At 42.5% G+C, this 20,633-nt stretch overlaps 2 protein-coding genes across 2 annotated transcripts in view; one reads left to right on the top strand and one right to left on the bottom strand.

Moving 5' to 3' along the window:
- UBAP2L (ubiquitin associated protein 2 like) overlaps positions 1-20,633 on the bottom strand; it is a 340,775-nt gene that overhangs the window by 175,876 nt on the left and 144,266 nt on the right. The window lies entirely within an intron of this gene.
- Positions 1-20,633, top strand: part of NUP210L (nucleoporin 210 like) — a 160,761-nt gene that overhangs the window by 48,316 nt on the left and 91,812 nt on the right. The window contains exons 13-16 of the mRNA XM_050752318.1: positions 2,034-2,232; positions 5,462-5,607; positions 10,474-10,695; positions 15,763-15,936. Of these exons, the coding sequence (XP_050608275.1) occupies positions 2,034-2,232; positions 5,462-5,607; positions 10,474-10,695; positions 15,763-15,936 (741 nt within the window). The remainder of the gene's footprint in view (positions 1-2,033; positions 2,233-5,461; positions 5,608-10,473; positions 10,696-15,762; positions 15,937-20,633) is intronic.

Here is a 20,633-nt window from a genome sequence, read left to right as displayed (position 1 = left end):
TCACTCTGTCACCCAGGCTGGAGTGCAGTGGCATGATCTCAGCTCACTGCAACCTCCGCCTCCTGGTTCAAGTGATTCATTCCCCTGCCTCAGCCTCCCGAGTAGCTGGGAGTACAGGCATGCACCACCGTACCTGGGTAATTTTTGTATTTTTAGTAGGGATGGGGTTTCACCATATTGGTCAGGCTGGTCTTGAACACCTGGCCTCAAGTGATCCACCCACCTCAGCCTCCCAAAGTGTTGGGATTACAGGCGTAAGCCGCCGCACCTGGCCCCTTTCTCATTCTTGCCTCTCCTTTGTTCAAACTGAAGGAGTCTCTCCTTGTGGGCACCACTGCCCCAGACCCATGGCAAATACTGCCTGGCTACTACTAATGTTCATTCGAGGTCCAAAGACTCTTCAGTCAGCTTGTGAATGCTGCCAGGCCTGGGTCTCTCCCTTCAGTGAAGTGGGCTCCCCTCTGGCCTAGGGCAAGTCCAAAAATGCCATCCAGGAGCCAAGACCTGAAACTGGGGACTCCTGAAGCCCACTTGGTGCTCTCCCTCACTATGGTTGAGCTGGTACCCAAGACAAAGTCCCCTTTACTTTTCCATTTCCTTTTCTTAAGCAGAAGAAGTCTCTGCTCATGGTCATCACAGCTGGGAATGTAGTGGGTCACACCTGAAGCCAGCATGGCACTGGGTGTCACCTAAGGCCTGCATCAAATACTACCTGGCAGCCACCAAATGTTTAATCAAGGCCCAAGGGCTATTTTTTTTTTTTTTTTAACGGATTTTTGCTCTGTTGCCTAGGCTGGAGTGCAGTGGTGTGATCTAGGCTCACTGCAACCTCCACCTCCCGGGTTCAAGTGATTCTCATGCCTCAGCCTCCTGACAGCTGGCATTACAGGCGCCTGCCACCATGCCCAGCTAATTTTTGTATTTTTAGTAGAGACAGGGTTTTGCCATGTTGGCCAGGCTGGTTTTGAACTCCTGACCTCAGGTGATTCGTCCACCTTGGCCTCCCAAAGTGCTGGGATTACGTGCATGAGCCACCGCACCCAGCCAAGGCCCAAGGGCTCTTTAATCAGCAGATGATGAATCCTACCAGGACAGTGTCCTTCCTTTCAAGATAGCAGGTTCCCTTCTGCCCCAGGGTGTGTATAGAAATTTTTTAGGGAGTTAGTGTCTGAAATGGGGGCCTTGTGACTCTGCCTGATGCCCTGTTGTGACTGAGCTATTATCTGAGTTGCAAAACAAAGTCCTTTTTACTCTCGCCTCTCCTCAAGCAGGAAGAAGGAGTAACTCTCCCAGAGTTATGAGCTGTGCTGCCTGGGATGTGGGGAGGAGTAGTACAAGCACTCTCTTGGCCACCCCAGCAGGTATCTCACTAGGTCATATGCATCCCAGGTCCACTGGTTTCAAGCCTAGCACAGCACCAGAACTTGCCCAGGAATTGCAGTCTTTGTGGCCTAAACTGCCTTTCGAGTTTATTTAGGATCCCAGAGTGCTTTAGCCCACAGTGTCGGGGCTAGCTGGAACTCAGGTTCAGACCACTGTGATGGGCAATTCATTCCCTTTGGCTAGCGCTGGTCTAAATGCTTCTTCCACAGGCACTGACTGAATTCTGCCCTGTGTGGCTTTCCACTGTAGTAGGCAGCACTGAGTTCCAAATCTGTGCACCTGGGGGAGTGCAGTGATTGTGGAATGCAGAGTCCCACATCCCACAATCACTGCACTCCCCCAGGTGCACAGATTCTCTCTGCACCACGTGGCTGCTGCCACTGCCTGGGAATGGAAGAGAGTGATGTTGGCAATTCTAGACTCTTTTCTTCCCTCTTCAGTGGCTCTTTCCTTGATGTGATGTTAAAACCAGGTACTGTGATTGCTCACCTGATTTTTGATTCTTATGAAGGTGCTTTCTTGTATGGATAGTCATTCAATTTGGTGTTCCTGCAGGGGGGACTGGAGGGTTCTATTTGGCCATCTTGCTTCTCCTCCTCCTAAGACTTTTTTAACATAACTTTCTTGAAAGATGAATTTTTCCCCTCCAGATACATGTCCTGAAACTGAACAAAATGGAACTGTTACCATTTCATGCTGATGTGGAGATTGGCCAAATTATAGAAATCCCCATTGCAATGTATCATATAAATAAAGAGACCAAGGAAGTCATGGCATTCACAGACTGCTCTCATTTATCCTTGGATCTGAACATGGATAAACAAGGAGTCTTTACTCTGCTCAAAGAAGGTAAAAGTAGCCTTTTTTAAACCTTCTCCATCCTTTCTCTTTATAATTTATCTTTAACTCTGCCACTGTGACAGATTACTTTCTTTGTCTTTAAGGAAGCAATCAACAATTCAGAAACTACCAATTGTAGTCTAAATTCACATATTATTTTCCTTTATAATACTTTATTTTGTCAAATGCCTTGTAGTAAGTGTTATACTCCTCATTTTACAGATGTAGAAACACAGGCACAGAAATTGAACAACATTGTGGCTGGACAATATCAGTTTTTTGTTTTTTTATTTTTGTTTTTTGAGACAGTGTCTCGCGTTTGTCACCTAGGCTGGAGTACAGTGGCATGATCTCGGCTCACTGCAACCTCCACCTCCCGGGTTCAAGTGATTTTCCTGCCTCAGCCTCCCAAGTACGTGGGATTACAGACGCCCACCATCATGCTTGGCTAATTTTTGTATTTTTAGTAAATATGGGGTTTCGCCATGTTGGCCAGGCTGGTCTTGAACTCCTGACCTCAGGTGATCTGCCCACCTTGGCCTCCCAAAGTGCTGGGATTACAGGCATGAGCCACTGTGCCTGGCCAGTTTTTATTTATTTATTAATTTATTATTATTATTATTATTATTATTAGAGACAGGTTCTCACCGTGTCACCCAGGCTGGAGTGCAGTGGTGCAATCATAGAACATTGTAACCTTGAACTCCTGGGCCCAAGCTACGCTGCTCTCTCAGCCTCCCATGTAGCTTGGATTACAAGTGCAAGGTCAATATCAGATTTTAGTTCACAGTAAGGTTTTCCATTTCTAGCCTCAAGCTCTTTTCTTCTTTCTTTCCCTAATATATATATCGTATGTCTTTCTAAGAGGAATGTAGAGCCATTTAATATATGCATACATTCAATTTATTGAAAAAGGATAAAATAGCTCTTTCTAGTAAAACAGAAAATATGAATAAAAGTCAACATCCTTTCCTACTATTGAACTTCATATTCGATCCTGATCCCCATTGCTTTTTCATCAATATAATGACAGTAGTAGCATCTAAGATTTGCTCAGCATTTACTCTTTGCCAAGCTCTGTTCTGAATAATTTTTATACCTTAACTGTTTAATTCTTACGTCTGTAAGCTTGGTATCAAATTGGACTTTTGCTTTGCCCTTGTTCATTATACTACATGCATACATATGTACATACCCTCACTCCCGGGTTCAAGTGATCTTTCCCCTCTTCTCAGAGTATTTTAATTTTTAGCCCCTTATTTCCCATGTAGGACAACAAAATCCTCCCGACTGTTCTTACCTCTGATCATCATGGTTATCAGATGGATCTTTATGAACTCAACTTTGGTCTTACTTTTTCTGCTCAAAAATCTTGAGAGACTTCTCATTGTCAGTGGAATGGAGTCAAAATCCTTTTAGTTTGATATTCAAGATCCCTCTACAATATAACCCAACCTAGTTTTCATGATTTCATACTTTTGCTTCATATATGGTTCTAGCTAAATCAACTATGTTATGTATTTATTTTTATTTATTTTTTGTTTTGTTTTGTTTTGTTTTTTGAGATGGAATCTCAGTCTGTCACTCAGGCTGGAGTGCAGTGGTGTAATCTCCGCTCACTGCAACGTCCACCTCCAAGGTTCAAGGGATTCTTGTCCCTCAGCCTCCTGAGTAGCTGGGACTATATGCACGTGCCACCACACCTGGCTAATTTTTGAATGTTTAGTACAGACAGGGTTTCACCATGTTGGCCAGGCTGGTCTCGAACTCCTGACCTCAAGTGATCTGCCCATCTCAGCCTCCCAAAGTGCTGGGATTACAGGCATGAGCCACTATGCCTGGCTAAATCAACTACTTTAAATTCTCTAATATATATCTCTCATATTCTCATTTATATCTTATTTGTATTTCTTTGTTCATTCTGTTTTCTCAGCCTGAGATACTTTAAACTTTCCTCGATCTCTCCAGCTTGAAATAATCTTTCTATTTTCTAGACTTCTATAATACTTATCACTTTCTATTAATGTTTTAAGTGACTTATTTACATTTTCACTTTCCCCTTGAAACTATAAATGCTTCAAGTCAGGATCTTTGCTCATATATATATATTCCCACTGTACATACAATATATGTCTCTCAATAGAACAGATATCAACTTGATATAAAGGGCTTAATTGATAATGTAAGAGATCAAGATGGGTTTTGTTTGTTTGTATGTTTGTTTGTTTTTAACAGTCTTACTCTGTCACCCAGGCTGGAGTGCAATGTCATGTTTTGGCTCACTGCAGCCTCCGCCTCTGGGGTTCAAGTAATTCTCCCTGCCTCAACCTCCCTAGTAGCTGGGATTACAGGCATGCGCCACCACGCCCGCTAATTTTGTATTTTTAGTAGAGATGGGGTTTCTCCATGTTGGTCAGGCTGGTCTCGAACTCCTAAGCTCAGGTGATCCACCCGCCTCGGCCTTCCAAAGTGCTGGTATTACAGGCGTGAGCCACTGTGCCTGGCCCAAGATGGTATTTTTAATGTATTAAAATTCTTATATTTTTGTAGCTTAATTTCCTTTAAAACTAACTGGTCGTGGCTGGGTGCGGTGGCTCATGCCTGTAATCCCAGCATTTTGGGAGGCTGAGGTGGGTGGATCACAAGGTCAGGAGTTTGAGACCAGCCTGGCCAACACAGTGAAACCCTATCTCTACTAAAAATACAAAAAACTAACCAGGCATGGTGCTGGGTGCCTGTAATCCCAGCTACTTAGGAGTCTGAGGCAAGAGAATCGCTTGAAGCTGGGAGGCAGAGGTTGCAGTGAACTGAGATTGTGCCATTGCACTCCAGCCTGGGCAGCAAGAGTGAGACTCCATCTCAAAAAAAAAAAAAAGAAAACTAACTGCTTGTTACCCCACTGAAATCATATTTGTTTTGTTTTGTTTTTTTAGGTAAGGTGTTACTCTGTGGCCCAGGCTGGAGTGTAGTGGTACAATCACGACTCACTGCAGCCTCAACCTCCTGGGCTCAAGCGATCCTCCTTCCTTAGCCTCCTGGGTAACTGGGACTACAGGTGCACACAACCGTGCCTGGCTAATTTTTTAAATATTTTGTAGAGACAGGGTTTCACCATGTGTTTCAGGCTGGTCTTAAACTTCTGAGCTCAAGCAATCTGCTTGCCTCGGCCTCCCAAAGTGCTGGGATTACAAGCCTGAGCCACCACGCCCTGCCAAAAATCATGGTTTTTGATTCACAGGTATTCAAAGACCTGGACCAATGCATTGTTCCAGTACACATATCGCAGCTAAATCTCTCGGCCATACTCTGGTAACAGTAAGTGTGAGTGAATGTGACAAGTACCTGGAGAGCAGTGCTACATTTGCTGCTTATGAACCCCTAAAGGTAAGATATTTCATGGTAAGGAACTGGCATTTCTTTTAATGGACTCAACTATGTCCGCTTATGGGCTTGCTAGTTATCTGTGGTCTCTACTAAGGATCAATGACATTTATGTTCTCTTTACTTGCCACTCTTTTGTTTTTAGATCTGCAGCTGTCTCCTCAAACCTAAGTCTCCAGGGAGTTTACTGCCTCACAGGAATATCTTTAAGTTGTATCAGAAAGTTTTAGATATTTCCCTTTCTTCTTTTTTACTGAGGTATAAAATATGTACAGAAAAGTTCATAAAGTACGCTCATCTTAAGTTGTTATCTGAATTTTTACATGCACATATATCTCTGTAAATACCAAAATTAGTATATTAGCATACTCCCTTTTGAAGAACTCTGAAAGATAATTTCTGTCCTATGGAAGGAAGTCAATCATCTTTTACCCTATCTACTTACAGATTTTAAGCACAGAAGCCGTTATATTGAGCCCTAAGGACTGGTTCATTATAATGGAGATAGTATGATAAATGGTTCTGATGGCAGCGGCAGCCTGTCTGGAGCAGCTGCTGCCCTCACGCCATCTGTAGCAGGGAGATGCAGCTGGGGCTGCACACTCCATGGAGCCGTTTGGAGCCGACAGCAAGTGGGAGCCCCGGGAGCCCCACTCCTTCTGAGTTGGTGGGGCAGGAGCTCCCTGGGTGCAGCTTTGGCTGCCCAAGTCATGGCTGCGGACCCAGGCCTCCTGCTCCACTGAGCAGGCAGGAGATGCACCCCTGCCCCAGCCCCACCACCTCCTTGCCATGCAACTGCAGCCACCCAAATGGCAGCTGCAGACCCAGGCATCCTTGTACTCTTGGGGGCCCAGGAAGGCCCCTTCTGCGTGCTTCCGCTGCCTGGCTTCTCCCTGCTGTCAGCACCAACTGTGATCTCAGAACAAAGTTGGGCCAATCCTGGGTGCTGTCACAGTCTGGCCAGATGAGCACATGCTTGGGGCAATTTTGACATGGCAGGCCCCTGCTGCCTTGGCCCCCTCCAGACTTTGGGCACCAACAAGCATAGGAGGGAAGCCAAGGGAGAGCTGAGGGCAGCTCAGCACTGGCCTGCAGGTGCCCCTTGGCACCTACAGCCTGGGTGCCATGAACAGCAGTAGGAGGCAGACAGGTTCCTGGGCAGAAGGTGCAGTCCCTGGTGAGGCCCTACCTTCAGACCAGGCAGGGCCTGAACACTGGGGTCCAGGCTGCCAGTCCCGCAGACCAGAGTGGGAACTTGTGATGCCTTTTCTGGGCCCACCCATGGCTGCCCATGGACCAATCAGTGTAGACTTCCTCCCCTTTGATGCCCATAAAAGCTCCAGGCTCAGCCAGAGCTGGGCAGATGTTGGACAACCAGCTGCAGAGAGGAGCTACCAACTCCAGGGCCTCCTCTCTTCTGAGAGTTGCAGACACTGGGATGACCAGCAGCAGAGAGGTACTGCCCACTCCAGGGCCTCCTCTGAGCTATTCTGTTACTCAGTAAATCTCTTCTTCACCTGCCTCACCCTCCACTTGTTCTGCGTACCTTATTCTTCCTGGATGCAGGACAAGAACTTGGGACCTGCCCAATGGCAGGGCTGAAAGAGCTATAACACAAACAGGGCTGAAACATGCCCCTTGCTCACCACATTGTGGGTGAAGAGAAGAACTGCGACTCTTCAGGGAGCCGAGACCTGGGAACTCCCCAAGCCAGGGCTGTGACTCCCACTTTGGGGCCCTGTGGTTCCTGGAGTCTCCAAGCTTCCAGGCACCACTGTGTTCCCCAGTGGCATCGTGGAAGCTGCTTGCAATGCACCTGATCTAGCCACAGGCTTGCAGAGAGCCAGTGCCCATGCCAGCACCTGGAGCTACCTGTCCCACTACAGCAACTGGTGTGCCTGACTGTGTGCAGTGGCTGGACCCCATGCTCACTCACTCACACACCTGTTGCCATTCCATGCCTGGCTCACCCTTGGCAGGTGTGAGATCCAGGCTGGTAGCATGAACCAAGCACAGCCTGCCAGGCCGAGTGGATGGAACAAGCCCTGTGGGCCCAAACAAAACTTGGGCAAAAGTGCCACCAGCCACAGAGGTTTCCAGCCGGAAAAGCGACACCCCAAGGATCTTGCAACGATTCAGAATAAAAGTAGATAGAGACTGGCATGCTTTCTACATCCTATTGGATTCCAGCAGGAGCTAAAATTGGTATCTACAAGTTCTTGCTGATAGATACTGACAAATCCTGACTCAATGCCTCTTGGAATAAGGAGCATCCACAGGGAAAAATATTAACACTAATGAAAGAAGTAAAGTAAAGTAAAAGAAAAAAGATAAATTATTCATTCAAATCTCCATTTTAAGTTGGCCTCATTGTACATTGTGTAGCATATATATTAAATATAGGTTCAAGTATGTTTCACTAGTTCGCTTGGTGGGTGAGTCCTCCTTCTTGCCTCATTAAATGCAAGTGCTTGGCTGTGGCTCACTGTAAAGTTCCATTAGGTTTTTTCTCACTTTTATCATTGTCCTTAGGCTTATTTTATATGTATTGAGTGTCCACAAATAGATCTCCCCTGAATGAAAGTTGTCCTTAAAGGATAGGAAGTAAGATGATGATTTTCTTTTTTACCTAGTATATTAGTCATGTGTCTTTCCCCTTGCCTGATGAAAAAAAAATTGTTTAAAAATATGTATGTTCTACCCTTGTTATCATTACTGTGTTTCAGTACATGGTACAGTTCTCAATTTGTCCTTTTACATTATCAGCTCAATTCAGTTCGTCTGGTTATTTTTGGACTATACATCTAAGAAAAAGGAAACATTTCGGTTTTGCTTTTCCAGAAAAGCCATCTATGAGACCTCTGTGTTTATTTTTTCTATTCATTTCTTCTGTCAAAAACTTTTTTTTTCTTTTCTTTTCTTTTCTTTTTTTTTTTTTTTTGAGACAGAGTCTCACTCTGTCACCCTGGCTGGAATGCAGTGGCGCAATCTTGGCAACCTCCACCCCCCGGGTTCAAGCGATTCTTGTGCCTCAGCCTCCTGGGTGGGTGGAATTACAGGTACGCACCATGATGCCCAGCTAATTTTTGTATTTTTAGTAGATACAGAGTTTTGCCATGATGGCCAGTCTGGTCTTGAACTCCTGGGCTCAAGTGATCCACCTGCCTTGGCCTCCCAAACTGCTGGCATTACAGGAATGAGCCACCACGCCTGGCCAAAAACTTGTATGGTACTCTGTAACATGTCTTTTTTTTTTCTGAGATCAAGTTTTGATCTTGTTGCCTAGGCTGGAGTGCAATGGTGTGATCTTGGCTCACTGCAACCTCTGCCTCCAAGTGATTATCCTGCCTCAGCCTCCCAAATAGCTGGGATTACAAGCGTGCACCACCATGCTCGGCTAATTTTGTATTTTTAGTAGAGATGGGATTTCACCATGTTGGCCAGGCTGGTCTCAAACTCCTGACCTTAAGTGATCCACCCACCTCAGCCTCCCAAAGTGCTGGATTACAGGCATGAGCTACCGCACCTGGCCACATGTCTTTTTGCAATACTTATTGTACTCTTTACCTACTCTAAGTCTGTCTCTGCCAGATTGTGGGCTCCCCTGTGAGACAAGACTTTATTTGAATTTCTATTACTGTATCCTCATAAGTGAATATTTATTGAATTATATACACATTATTTAAGAGAATACTACCATCAGGGATAGGAATGTTCAGTTTTAATAGTACTCAATAATAAATATGACTGAACAGTTCCAGAAAAAAAGCATAGTTTGCTTACATTTTTAGAATAATTGCTTCAACTCTCTACTTAGTTTTAAAACTCTTTACTTCGTTTTAACAACTGTAGTGGGAGTGGAACAATGAGAACACATGGACACAGGGAGGGGAACATCACACACCGGGGCCTGTTGGGGGGGTGGGGGAGTCGGGGAGGGACAGCATTATGAGAAATACCTAATGTAGATGACGGGTTGATGAGTGCAGCAAACCACCATGGCACATGTATACCTATGTAACAAACCTGTACATTCTGTACTTGTATCCCAGAACTTAAAAGTATAATAAAAAAAATTAGTCACTGTTGTGGACATTGTGTGCCATACAAAAATAACCTACAATTTGAGAATACTTCATTCCCCTAATGCCAGTTTCCTCATCTATAAATGGGATAAAACTCCTCTATACTGAATTGAGTAATACCTATCTTGTCTACTTCTTAGTTTATAAAGTTCTTGGAGAAATATGGTGAAGTGTATAGATGTATTATTTTTATATTTTTAGGGCAGAAGTTCTTTGATACTGTAGTAAAATATCAGTTTAAAATGCTTATGCATCTTATCTTTCATTCTCTAGCCTGAAAAAAATGCTTATGCAGTTATTTATACAATACCTTTTCTGTGCACAACATTGTACTAAATCCCAGTGAAGAAGAGAAATACGAAAACAAATTAGGTATAAGATACTGACTCCTCTTAAGGAGTTTATATAACTAGAGAAAACGACAAAAATTATTAGATTTATACATAGCATTTGACATACATATAATAACATTAGGAAATGAACAGTGTACAAATGAATGGTACAGATAAATACTGTAAGAGCTTAGAGGATGAACAAGTGGTGTGGTCTAGAATGACTGGACACAAATTAATGGATAAAGTAACCTAATAGTTAGATTCAAATGATAGGTAGGATCCAGATTAGGTTGAGAAGCATTCCAAGTGAGAGGCATGGCATACATATCTCTTAATTTGGGAATTAAGTTTAACGTCATTTGCAGCATATTCAGATAACTAGTGTTTCACTTTAGAAAATGATTGAATTCCCTAACCTGTCAGGGATTAATTTCTTTAAATATCTTCAGGCTCTAAATCCTGTGGAAGTGGCATTGGTGACATGGCAGTCTGTGAAGGAAATGGTATTTGAAGGGGGTCCTCGTCCATGGATCTTGGAGCCCTCCCGATTTTTTTTGGAATTGAGTGCGGAGAAGACAGAGAAGATTGGAATAGCACAAGTGTGGCTGCCATCTAAGAGAAAACAGAACCAGTACATCTACCAGATCCAATGCCTGGATTTAGGGGAACAAGTAGGAAAACAGTTTTTTATAACATTTTCTTTAGTATAGTACTCCTTTGTACTTCCAGCCATTCCTTTTTAGATTCCACTGAATTTAGTTTATGGACTAAACAGAAAAATTCTAATTATTGATCAAAGGATTGTTTTTTCTAAAACCTTATTATCCTTAAAATGTACCCAGAGGTTTCAATTTGCTCATCCAAGAATTCCAGCAGTTCATGAACTAAACAAGATCTTTTTGTAGTAATGAGCTTATTTCACATTATTTGCAACCACATTATCATTATAATTCACTTCCTTGTTTTGTAGACTTTAGGATATTTAGTTTCCCAACTTTAAGAATTCAAGGAAGGGAAACTTTGAAGTATCATCTATGGTTAGCAATTTTGAGAAACTAATTAGATCTACACTGATAAGAATAATAAATATATTGCCCTCTATCAGTTGAATTATTTTTAATTATTTTTATTTATTTATTTAGAGACAGGGTCTCACTCTGTTGCCTAAGCTGGAGTGCAGTGCACGATCTCGGCTCACTGCAGCCTTTGCCTCCTGGGTTCAAGCAATTCTCATGCCTCAGGCTCTTGAGTAGCTGGGATTACAGGCACACACCACCATGCCCAGCTAATTTTTTTCTGAGACGGAGTCTCACTCTGTTGCCCAGGCTGGAGTCGAGATTGCCCAGTGGTGCAATCTCGGCTCACTGCAACCTCTGCCTTCTGGGTTCAAGAGATTCTCCTGCCTCAGCCTCCTGAGTAGCTGGGATGACGGGTGCGCACCACCACGCCTGGCTAATTTTTGTATTTTTAGTAGAGACGGGCTTTTACCATACTGGTCAGGCTGGTCTCAAACTCCAGACCTTGGGATCTGCCTGCCTCGGCCTCCCAAAGTGCTAGGATTACAGGCGTGAGCCACTGTGCCCAGCCATTTTTGTTTTTTTGTATAGACAGGGTTTCACCATGTTGGCCAGGCTGGTCTTGAACTCCTGGAATCAAGTGATCCACCCACCTTGGCCTCCCAAAGTGCTGGGATTACAGGCATGAGGCACTGCGCCCAGCTGAGTTTTAATTATTTTTGGAGGTACTGGTGGATTTACATAGTTTTCATTCACAGCTGTGCTGTACTTCTATCAAAATCAGTAACAAAGATTTGCAGTTTTACTGGTCTTGAGAATTCAAGGTATGACTGTGAAACAGCAAAGCTAACCAGCACATAAGGAAATCAATGTAAGATTTTAACTTGGTGGGAACTGTGCTGTATCCATAAACTTCATTCTATTTTATTTTATTTATTTATTTTTATCTTTTAGAGACAGGGTCTCACGCTGCTGCCCAGGCTGGAGTGTAGTGGAACAATCATAGCTTACTGCATAGGTTTCTTTCTAATATTTGTAGTGAACTTTACTGTATATATAACTAACTAGCTATTAGTAATTTCAGAGCTAATTACTTATTTTCCTCCTCAATTTTTTATTGTGGTAAAATACACATAAAATTATCATCCTTTTTTTTCTTTCTTTCTTTTTTTTTTTTTGAGATGGAGTTTTGCTCTTGTTGCCCAGGCAGGAGTGCAATGGCACGATCTTGGCTCACCACAACCTCCGCCTCCTGGGTTCAAGTGATTCTCCTACCTCAGCCTCCCGAGTAGCTGGGATTACAGGCATGCGCCACCACACCCGGCTAATTTTGTATTTTTAGTAGAGATGGGTTTTCTTCATGTTGGTCAGGCTGATCTCGAACTCCTAACCTCAGGCGATCTGCCCACCTCAGACTCCCAAAGTGCTGGGATTACAGGCATGAGGCACCGCACCCGGCCTAAAATTACCATCTTAATCATTTTTAAAATGTACAGTTCAATAGTATTATGTACATTCATAATCTTGTGCAGCCATCACTACCATCCATCTCTTCATCTTATACAACTGAAACTCTAAGGCTGGGCACAGTGACTCATGCCTGTAATCCCAGCACTTTGGGAAATCAAGTCAGGAGGATCACTTGAGGCCAGGAATTCAAGGCCAGCCTGGGCAACATAGTGAGACCCTGTCCCTACTAAAAAATAAAAAATTAGCTGAGTATCATGGCAGACACCTATAGTCCTAGCTACTTGGGAGGCTGAGGCAGAAGGATCACTTGAGCCCAGTAGTTTGAGGTTACAGTGGGCTATGATCTAGTCACTGCACTCCAGTCTGGGTGACAGTGCAAGATCCCGTCTCAAAAAACAAACAAACAAAACATACTAAAACTCTATACCCATTAAAGAATAACTCCTGGCTGGGTGTGGTGGCTCATGCCTGTAATTCTAGCACTTTGGGAGGCTGAGGCAGCTGGATCACTTGAGGTCAGGAGTATGAGACCAGCCTAGCCAACATGGTGAAACCCCTCTCTGCTAAAACAAAACAAAACAAAACAAAAACAACAACAACAACAAAACGACTAGCCAGGTGTGGTGGCATGCGCCTGTGATCTCAGCTACTTAGGAGGCTCAGGCGGAAGAATTGCTTGAACCTGGGAGGCAGAGGTTGTGGTGAGCTGAGATCGCGCCACTGCACTCCAGCCTGGGTGACAGAGCGAGACTCCGTCTCAAAAAAAAAAAAAAAAAAAAAAAAAGAATAGCTCCCCATTTCTGCTTCACCCCAGCCCCTGGCAACCACTAATCTACTTTCTGTCTCTAATTTTGGCAACTCTAAGTACTTCATATAAATGAAATACATATAATATTTTTCTTTTTATGACTGGCCTATTTCACTTAACATAATGTTCTCAAGGTTTATTCACATTGTAGCATACGTCAGAATTTCCTTCCTTTTAAGGCTGCATAATATTCCTTTATATATATATGTATATATAAAATATGTACATATAAAATTATATATATATATATGTATATATGAAATTTTGCGGCCGGGTGCAGTGACTCATGCCTATAATCCCAGCACTTTGAGAGACTGAGGTGGGCAGATCATTTGAGGTCAGGAGTTCGAGACCAGCCTGGCCAACATGGTGAAACCCCATCTCTACTAAAAATACAAAACTTAGCTGGGCGTGGTGGCGGGCACCTGTAATGCCAGCCACTTGGGAGGCTGAGGCAGGAGAATCGCTTGAACCTGGGAGGTGGAGATTGCAGTGAGCCGAGATCATGCCATTGCACTCCAGCCTGGGCAATAGAGCAAGAGTCACTCTCAAAAAAAAAAGAAAAAGAAATTTTGCTTATTCACTCATCCATTGATGGACACTTGGGTTGCTTAGAGTAAGGTTTTAGCGATCATGAATAATGCTGCTGTTGACCAGGCACAGTGGCTCACACCTGTAATCCCAGCACCTTGGGAGGCTGAAGCAGTTGGGTCAATTGAGGCCAGGAGTTCGAGATCAGCCTGGCCAACATGGCAAAGCCCTGTGTCTACTGAAAATACAAAAATTAACAGGGTGTGGTTGTGTGTGCCTATAGTCTTAGCTACTCAGGAGGATGAGTCACAAGAATCTGTTGAACACAGGAGGCGGAGGTTACAGTGAGCCAAGATCATGCCACTGCACTCCAGCCTGGGCAACAGGGTGAGACTTTGTCTCAAATAATAATAATAGCAATAATAATAATAATAATAATAATAATGCTGTCAACAAATACAGCTATCTCTCAAGATCCTGCTTTTTAATTGTTTTGGGTATATATACCCAGAAGTGGAATTGCTTGATCATATGGTAATTCTATTTTTAATTTCCTGAGGAACCACCATACTATTTTCCACAGCAGCTGTACCATTTTACTTTCCTACCAATAGTGCACCAGGGTTCCCATTTCTCCAGAACCTCACCAATACTTGTTATTTTCAGTTTCTTTCTTTCTTTTTTTTTTTTTTTTCGAGACGGAGTTTGATTCTTGTCACCCAGGCTGGAGTTCAATGGTATGATCTTGGCTCACTGCAACCTCTGCCTCCCAGGTTCAAGCAATTCTCTTGCCTCAGTCTCCCGAGTAGCTGGGACTACAGACGTGTGGCACCATGCCCCGCTAATTTTTGTGTTTTTAGTAGAGATGGGGTTTCACCATATCAGCCAGGCTGGTCTCAAACTCCTGACCTCAGGTGATCCACCCACCTCAGCCTCCCAAATTGCTGGGATTACAGGTGCGAGCCACCGCACTGGGCCTTTGCCCATTTTTGGAATCAGTCTTCTACTATTGAGTATGATGTTAGCTGTGATAAGGCTTTTATTATGTTAAGATAGTTTCCTTCTTTTCCTAGTTTGTTGAGTGAGCTATTAGTAATTTCAGGCCTAATTAACCCCCATTTGAAGTTTCCTAACTTATTTTTGTTTCCACATTCCGTTATTCATTAGTACTTCTACTAGAAATAAGTGGAAACACAAATTAGTTTTTTCACTTTTTATGAACTTGTAACAAAATATTTGGTGGAGGAAAAGACTGAAGTAATTGGTCAAAGTTAGATTCTTTTTTTTTTTCTGAGACAGGGTCTCACTATGTTGCTCAGGCTGGTCTTGAACTCCTAGGCACAAGCAATCCTCCTGACTCAGACTTCCAAGTAGCTGAGATTACAGGTACACACCACCATACCCAGTCAAAGTTAGTTTTTTTTTTTTTTTAGACAGGGTCTCACTGTGTTGCCCAGACTAGAGTGCAATGGCATGAACATGGCTCACTGTAGTCTTGACCTCCTGGGTTCAAGGAATCCTCCTGCCTCAGTCTCTCAAGTAGCTGGGACTACAGGCATGCACCACCATGCCTCGCTAATTTTTAGATTTTTTGTAGAGATGTGGTCTTACTATGTTGCCCAAGATGGTCTTGAACTCCTAGACTCAAGTGATCCTCCCAAAGTGCTGGGATTATAGGCATGAGCCACTGTGCCTGACCTAGATTTTTTTAATGTTCCATTTGTTTTCAAAGTTTCATGATATTATTAATGCCCTTTAGCACAGATAATTAAGAACTATAATGTCTTTAAGGGATTTGGCAGATTATAATGTGAAAGGGACTCTCTATGCTGGAATTTGAATAATTCTAACACATTTATATTGGCATCAAGTATCTACCCACAATTATCTCTTGCTTTGATATTTCCTTAAAGGTTCTCACATTCCGAATTGGAAATCATCCAGGTGTCCTGAACCCTAGTCCAGCTGTAGAGGTTTTGCAGGTTCGCTTCATATGTGCCCACCCTGCCAGTATGTCAGTAACGCCAGTATACAAGGTGCCAGCTGGTGCCCAGCCATGTCCTCTGCCACAGCACAACAAACAGCTGGTAAGTACAGAGTATGTTTCCAACTAAGTTGGCACTTTTATCTTCCATGCTTTAGAGATAGTCTGGAATTCTTTGGGGTATATATCCAGAAGTGGAATTGCCAGATCATATGGTAATTCTATTTTTAATTTTTTGAGGAACCGCCATACCGTTTTCCACAGCAGCTGTACTGTCTTACATTCTTACCAACAGTGCACAAAGGTCCCCATTTCTCCACTTATCAACATTGAATAAATTATTTTATTCATTACTCATTTTCTGATAGTGTCTGAGGAGAGGTGATTAAACTAGATTAGAATTGGCTACACTTGTTTACTATACTTAAGTACATAATCAGCTTGTGATAATGGCAACAGACAATTAAGATCTGACTACATAACTTCCAAATTTTGCTGATACCTTTGCTACCAAATCTTTTATTAACAATATTAATAAGTAATAAAATTTACCTCTTCTCCAAACCAATCATGAAGAATAGTGGTAAGCAATAATGTAGCTACTAAGGAGGAAATGGGGTATGAAAAATAAATGAGTTATCTATCCTAGAAAGTAGAACATCATATTATATAATAAACAATGTTGAGTACAGGTCCAAGCTTGGGAGCATAGAAGTCATTACTTAGCCTATACGGAACAGAGCAATCAATTAGTTATTCCCATTTTCTGGATGAGAAAACTGAGCCTCCTAAAAGTCGATTAATTTTCTCAGTCACAAAGCTAGAAAGGAACACATTCTGTCTGGCTCCAAAGCACATGTTATTTGTGCCATACTGCCTTTTATTATGAAGAACAACAGTATGGGATGTTACAGGTTGTGAACTCATTTTTTCGAGTCAGACTTCACATTAAATATTATTTGAAGTTTATGAAGGAGTTACTTTTTCTAAAGCACTCTGAGTGGAGTAGAATAAAAGTTACCCCTGTAACATCATTGTCATTCAATGGCATTTTTCTTTTCATTTGAAATAATTCAAATTTACAGACAAGTTGCAAGAAAAGAACTTTTTCCCTGAACCTTTTGAGACTAAGTTACAGACATGATTATCCATCACCCTATTGACCTACACTAGCATATATTCACCCTTTTTTTCTTTTTTTGAGACAGGGTCTCACTCAAGTCATCCAGGCTGGAGTACATGGCACTATCTGCAGCCTCAACTTCCCCCTCAGGTGATTTTCCCACCTCAACCTCCCAGTTAGCTGGGATTATAGGTGTGTGCCACCACGCTGGCTAATTTTTTGTATTTTTAGTAGAGATGGGGTTTCGCCATATTGCACAGGCTGGTCTTGAACCCCTGGGCTCAAGGGATCCACCCATCTCAGTCTCACAAAGTGCTGGGATTAGAGGTGTGAGCTAACGCGCCCAGCAGATCACCCTTTTAAAATGTTCAAATCAAAGTTGTGCAACCATCGCTGCTATCTAACTTCAGATCATTTTCATTTTCTCCGGAAGAAACTCCATACCCATTAGCAGTCACTCCCTATTTCCTCCATTTCTCAACCCCTGGCAACCACTAATAGACTTTCTGTCTCTGTGGATTTGCCTATTCTGACATTTCATATGAATGGAATAATACAATATGTGTCCTTTGTGCCTAGCTTCTTTCATTTAGCATGTTTTCAAGCTTGTATCAGTAGTGCATTTTTAATGGCTAAGTAATATTCCATTGTGTAGATATACTACATTTTGTTTATCCAGCCATCAGTTGATGGATATATGTGTTGTTTCCACCTTTGGCTATTATGAATAATGCTGCCATGAACATTCATCTACAAGTTTTTATGTGAACATATGTCTTCATTTCTCTAGAGTATATAGCTAAGAGTGGAATTGGTGGTTTTTATGTTAATTCCATGCTTAGCCTTTTGAAGAACTTCCAGCTGTTTCCAAAGTGGCTGCACCATTTACATTTCCACTAGCAGTGTATGAGGCTTCCAGTTTCTCCATATCCTTGCCAACAATTGCTATTATGTGTCATTTTGATTATAGCCTTCCTAGTGGGTGTAAAGTGGTATCTCATTGTGGTTTTGATTTGTATTTCCCACTGTCTAATTATGTTGTGTATCTTTTTTTTTTTTTTTTTTTTGAGATGGAGCTTCACTCTTTTCGCCCAGGCCGGAGTGAAGTGGTGCGATCTCGGCTCACTGCAACCTCCAGCCCCCAGGTTCAAGTGATTCTCCTGCCTCATCCTCCTGAGTAGCTGGGATTATAGGCAAGCACTATCACGCCTGGCTAATTTTTGTATTTTTAGTAGAAATGGGGTTTCACCATGTTGGCCAGGCTGGTCTCAAACTCCTGACCTCAGGTGATCCACCCGCCTTGGCCTCCCAAAGTGCTGGGATTACAGGTGTGAGCCACCATGCCCAGCCTATGTTGCGTATATTTTTATGTGCTTATTGGCCATTTGTATATATTCTTTTGACAAATGTATATTCAGATCCTTTGTCAATTTTTAATTGAATTATATGTCTTTTTATTGAGTTGTAAGAGTTCTTCATTTCTTATATTCTACATACAAGTCTCTTTTCAGATATATGATTTGCAAAAATGTTCTCTCATCACATAGGTTATCTTTTACTTTTTTTTTTTAAGACACAGGGTCTCACTTTGTCACTCAAGCTGCAGAGCAGTGACATGATCATAGGTCACTGTAACCTCCAACTCCTGGGCTCAAGCTCTCTATCCTCTCACCTCAGCCTCCTAAGTGGCTGGGACTACAGTCACATGCCACCACACCCAGCTAATTTTTTTTTTTTTTTTTTTTCTGTAGAGACAAGGTCTCACTATATCTCCCAGGCTGGTCTCAAACTCCTGGCCTCAAGTGGTCCTCCAGCCTTGGCCTCCCAAAGTGCTGGGATTACAGGCATGAGCCACCATGCTTGGCCTAACTTTTCTGATGACATCTTCTGAAGCACAAAAGTTTTTAACTTTGATGAATTCTGATTTGTCAATTTTGTTACTATAGTTGTTGTTTGTACTTTTGGTGTTATATCTAAGAAACCATTGCCTAATCTGAGAGCATGAAGATTTATGCCTTTGATTTATTCTATGAGTTTTATAGTTTTAACTCTTACATTTAGCTCTCTGATCCACTTTGAGTTGATTTTTATGGTGTGAGGTAGGGATATAACTTCATTTTTGTGTTTTGTTTTTTTTTTTCTTTTTTCTTTTTTTTTTGAGACTGAGTCTTGCTCTATTGCCCAGGCTGGAGTGCAGTGGTGTGATCTTGGTTCACTGCAATCTCTGCCTCCTGGGTTCGAGTTATTCTCATGCCTCAGCCTCCCCAGTAGCTGGAATTACAAGTGCCTGCCACCACGCCTGGCTAATATTTTATTTTTAGTAGAGACGGGGTTTCACCATGTTGGCCAGGCTGGTCTCGAATTCCTGATCTCAAATGATCTACCCGCCTTGGCCTCCCAAAGTGCTGGGATTACAGGCATGAGCCAGTGTGCCCAGCTTCATTTCATTTTTTTTACATGTTGGTATCCACTTGACCCAGCACCATTTGTGAAAACAATTATTTCTTATCCTTTGAGTTGTCTTGGCACTCTTGTTGCAAATCTATTAATCATAAACATGACAGTTTATTTCTGGACTCTGAAATCTGTTCTATTGATCTATACATCTTTATGCCAGTACCACACTGTCTTGATCACTGTAGCTTTGTAGTAAGTTTTGAGGTTGGGAGGTATGAATTTTGCAACTTTGTTCTTTTTCAAGATTGTTTTGGCTCTTCTGGGTCCCTTGCATTTCCACATAAATTTTTAGGGTCAGCTTGTCAATTTCTGCAAAGAAGTCAGCAGAGATTCTGATAGGGATTGCATTGACTCTGTAGATCAGTTTGGAGAGTATTGCCATTTTGATAATATTGTCTTTTGATTTATGAATATGGATGTCTTTCTGTTTATTCGTATCTTTAATTTCTTTCAACAGTGTTTCCTGTTTGGAGTATACAAGTTTTACACTCATTAGATTTATTCCTAAATATTTTGCTTTTTTGATGCTATCATAATTTGAATTTTTCTTTAATTAATTAATTAATCTATTTATTTATTTTGAGACGGAGTCTTGCTCTGTCACCCAGGCTGGAGTGCAGTGGCACGATCTCGGCTCACTGCAAGCTCTGCCTCCTGGGTTCACACCATTCTCCTGCCTCAGCCTCCCGAGTAGCTGGGACTATAGGCACCCGCCACCAAGTCCAGCTAATTTTTTTTTTTATTTTTAGTAGAGGCAGGGTTTCACCATGTTAGCCATCATGATCTCAATCTCCTGACCTCATGATCTACCTGCCTCAGCCTCCCAAAGTGCTGGGATTACAGGCACGAGCCACTGCACCTGGCCTTTAATTTTATTTTTAGTCCAGGTGCTGTGGCTCACGCCTGTAATCCCAGCACTTTGGGAGGCCGAAGTGGGTGGATCATCTGAGGTCAGGAGTTCAAGACCAGCCTGGCTGCTGTGGCTGGTAACTTATTGGTTATTTAGAAGTGTTTTTGTTTAATTTCCACACGTTTGTGAATATTCCAAATTTCCTGTTACTGATTTCTGATTTCACTCCATTGTGGTTAGAGAACATACTTTTAAATTTAAATCCCCCCCTCTTTTTTTTTTTTTTTTTTAAAGAAATGTGGGTCCCGGATGGATGCAGTGGCTTATGCCTGTAATCCCAGGACTTTGGAAGGCCAAGGCAGGTGGATCA

This window comes from Macaca thibetana, chromosome 1 (assembly GCF_024542745.1).
Source record: "Macaca thibetana thibetana isolate TM-01 chromosome 1, ASM2454274v1, whole genome shotgun sequence".
Taxonomy (NCBI): Eukaryota; Metazoa; Chordata; class Mammalia; order Primates; family Cercopithecidae; genus Macaca; species Macaca thibetana.
Note: the sequence above shows the minus strand (reverse complement) of the source record. Positions and strands in the feature narration are given on the sequence as shown.